The 1,103-nt window shown below is 42.1% G+C and overlaps 1 protein-coding gene across 1 annotated transcript in view; it reads right to left on the bottom strand.

Annotated features, from left to right (window-relative positions):
- Positions 1-127: 127 nt before the first annotated feature.
- LOC111644286 (odorant receptor 131-2-like) overlaps positions 128-1,103 on the bottom strand; it is a 2,769-nt gene continuing 1,793 nt past the window's right edge. Inside the window, exon 3 of the mRNA XM_087170095.1 lies at positions 128-661. Coding sequence (XP_087026221.1) covers positions 128-661 — 534 coding nt within the window. The remainder of the gene's footprint in view (positions 662-1,103) is intronic.

Below are 1,103 nucleotides of genomic sequence, written 5' to 3'. Positions count from 1 at the left end.
CATTACTACAGCAACACGGTAAAATGTATACGGGCGCCATAGCTGTCACTTCAACTGTCTCTGCTTAAAGTCCCGCTTTTTTCTTAAATCCTGTACTTGACAGAGGTTTTAGCTTTTGAATGGTTTCTTAGGATATACTGACTTTACACAACAGATACCTTTTCAGATACTTCCTGAAAGTATTGTCTCGTACGCCATATATGATTGGACTGATGGATCGTGGCAGAATCTGTACTATGATATATGTAGCAAAGAGGGAGTCAGTGTAATTCTTAGGGAACCATTGCCTCAGAGCATCTTTCAACAGGGGGGTTGTATATGTTGCCATACAAAGCAGCAGCTGAAACCCATGGAGGAGGATTGTGTTTCTGGCTTTCTTAGCATCTTTGCTAGCTGTCTTTGCTGTGAACAGAATTCTGAAGTAAGTGTAAAAGATAACGAGCCAAACTATAACTAGAAACACTGTATAAGTGAGGTCCCTCTTCTTGATAATGAGGGGATTTGGGAAGACAGTTTGCCTGAGACAGAAGACCCTGGAATGGAAGAAGTCCAGTGGTTCTGTGGCCAAGGTGATGAAGAGATCAGGGAGAACAGACAACATGCTGGTCGTCCAGATTAAACCAATCAGCATCAAAGTCCTCTTGACGGTGCAGATCTGCATGTGGCGAAGGGGGACGCAGATGGCGATGTAGCACTCCACCGCCATGCAGGCCAGGTTCAGGGGGGTGTTTTCAGTGGTGAACAGAGCAAGAAGGATGAAGATGCAACAGATGGAGACACTGAGTTTGTAGAAGGTGTAGCTGATGATGAACAGCATGACGGTCAGCGTCACCTGGATCATGTCGTTGTCACTTTTTGTCATTTCATTTATATTTAATCATACCATTAGTGGTTTTATGAATTATGAGTATATTTGTTAAAGATACTTGACTGATTTTTTATGTGTATTCATAAAACCATGGTGCTGTCCGTGGTGCTGAAGTAACAGACGGATTTATACAAACTCTTCATTTGATATTAAATTGTCTCTAAGCAAATATCAACAGCTCTCAGGTAATTTTAAGAGGCGTATTGTAGCAATGTTCAGAGTGACCTCAGTTTCC

This window comes from Seriola lalandi, unplaced genomic scaffold (assembly GCF_002814215.2).
Source record: "Seriola lalandi dorsalis isolate HSWRI2012SDOR001 ecotype SW California unplaced genomic scaffold, Sedor1 jcf7180002054928, whole genome shotgun sequence".
NCBI classification, from domain to species: Eukaryota; Metazoa; Chordata; class Actinopteri; order Carangiformes; family Carangidae; genus Seriola; species Seriola lalandi.
The sequence above is the reverse complement of the archived record's forward strand: the minus strand, read 5'-3'. Positions and strand labels throughout refer to the sequence as shown.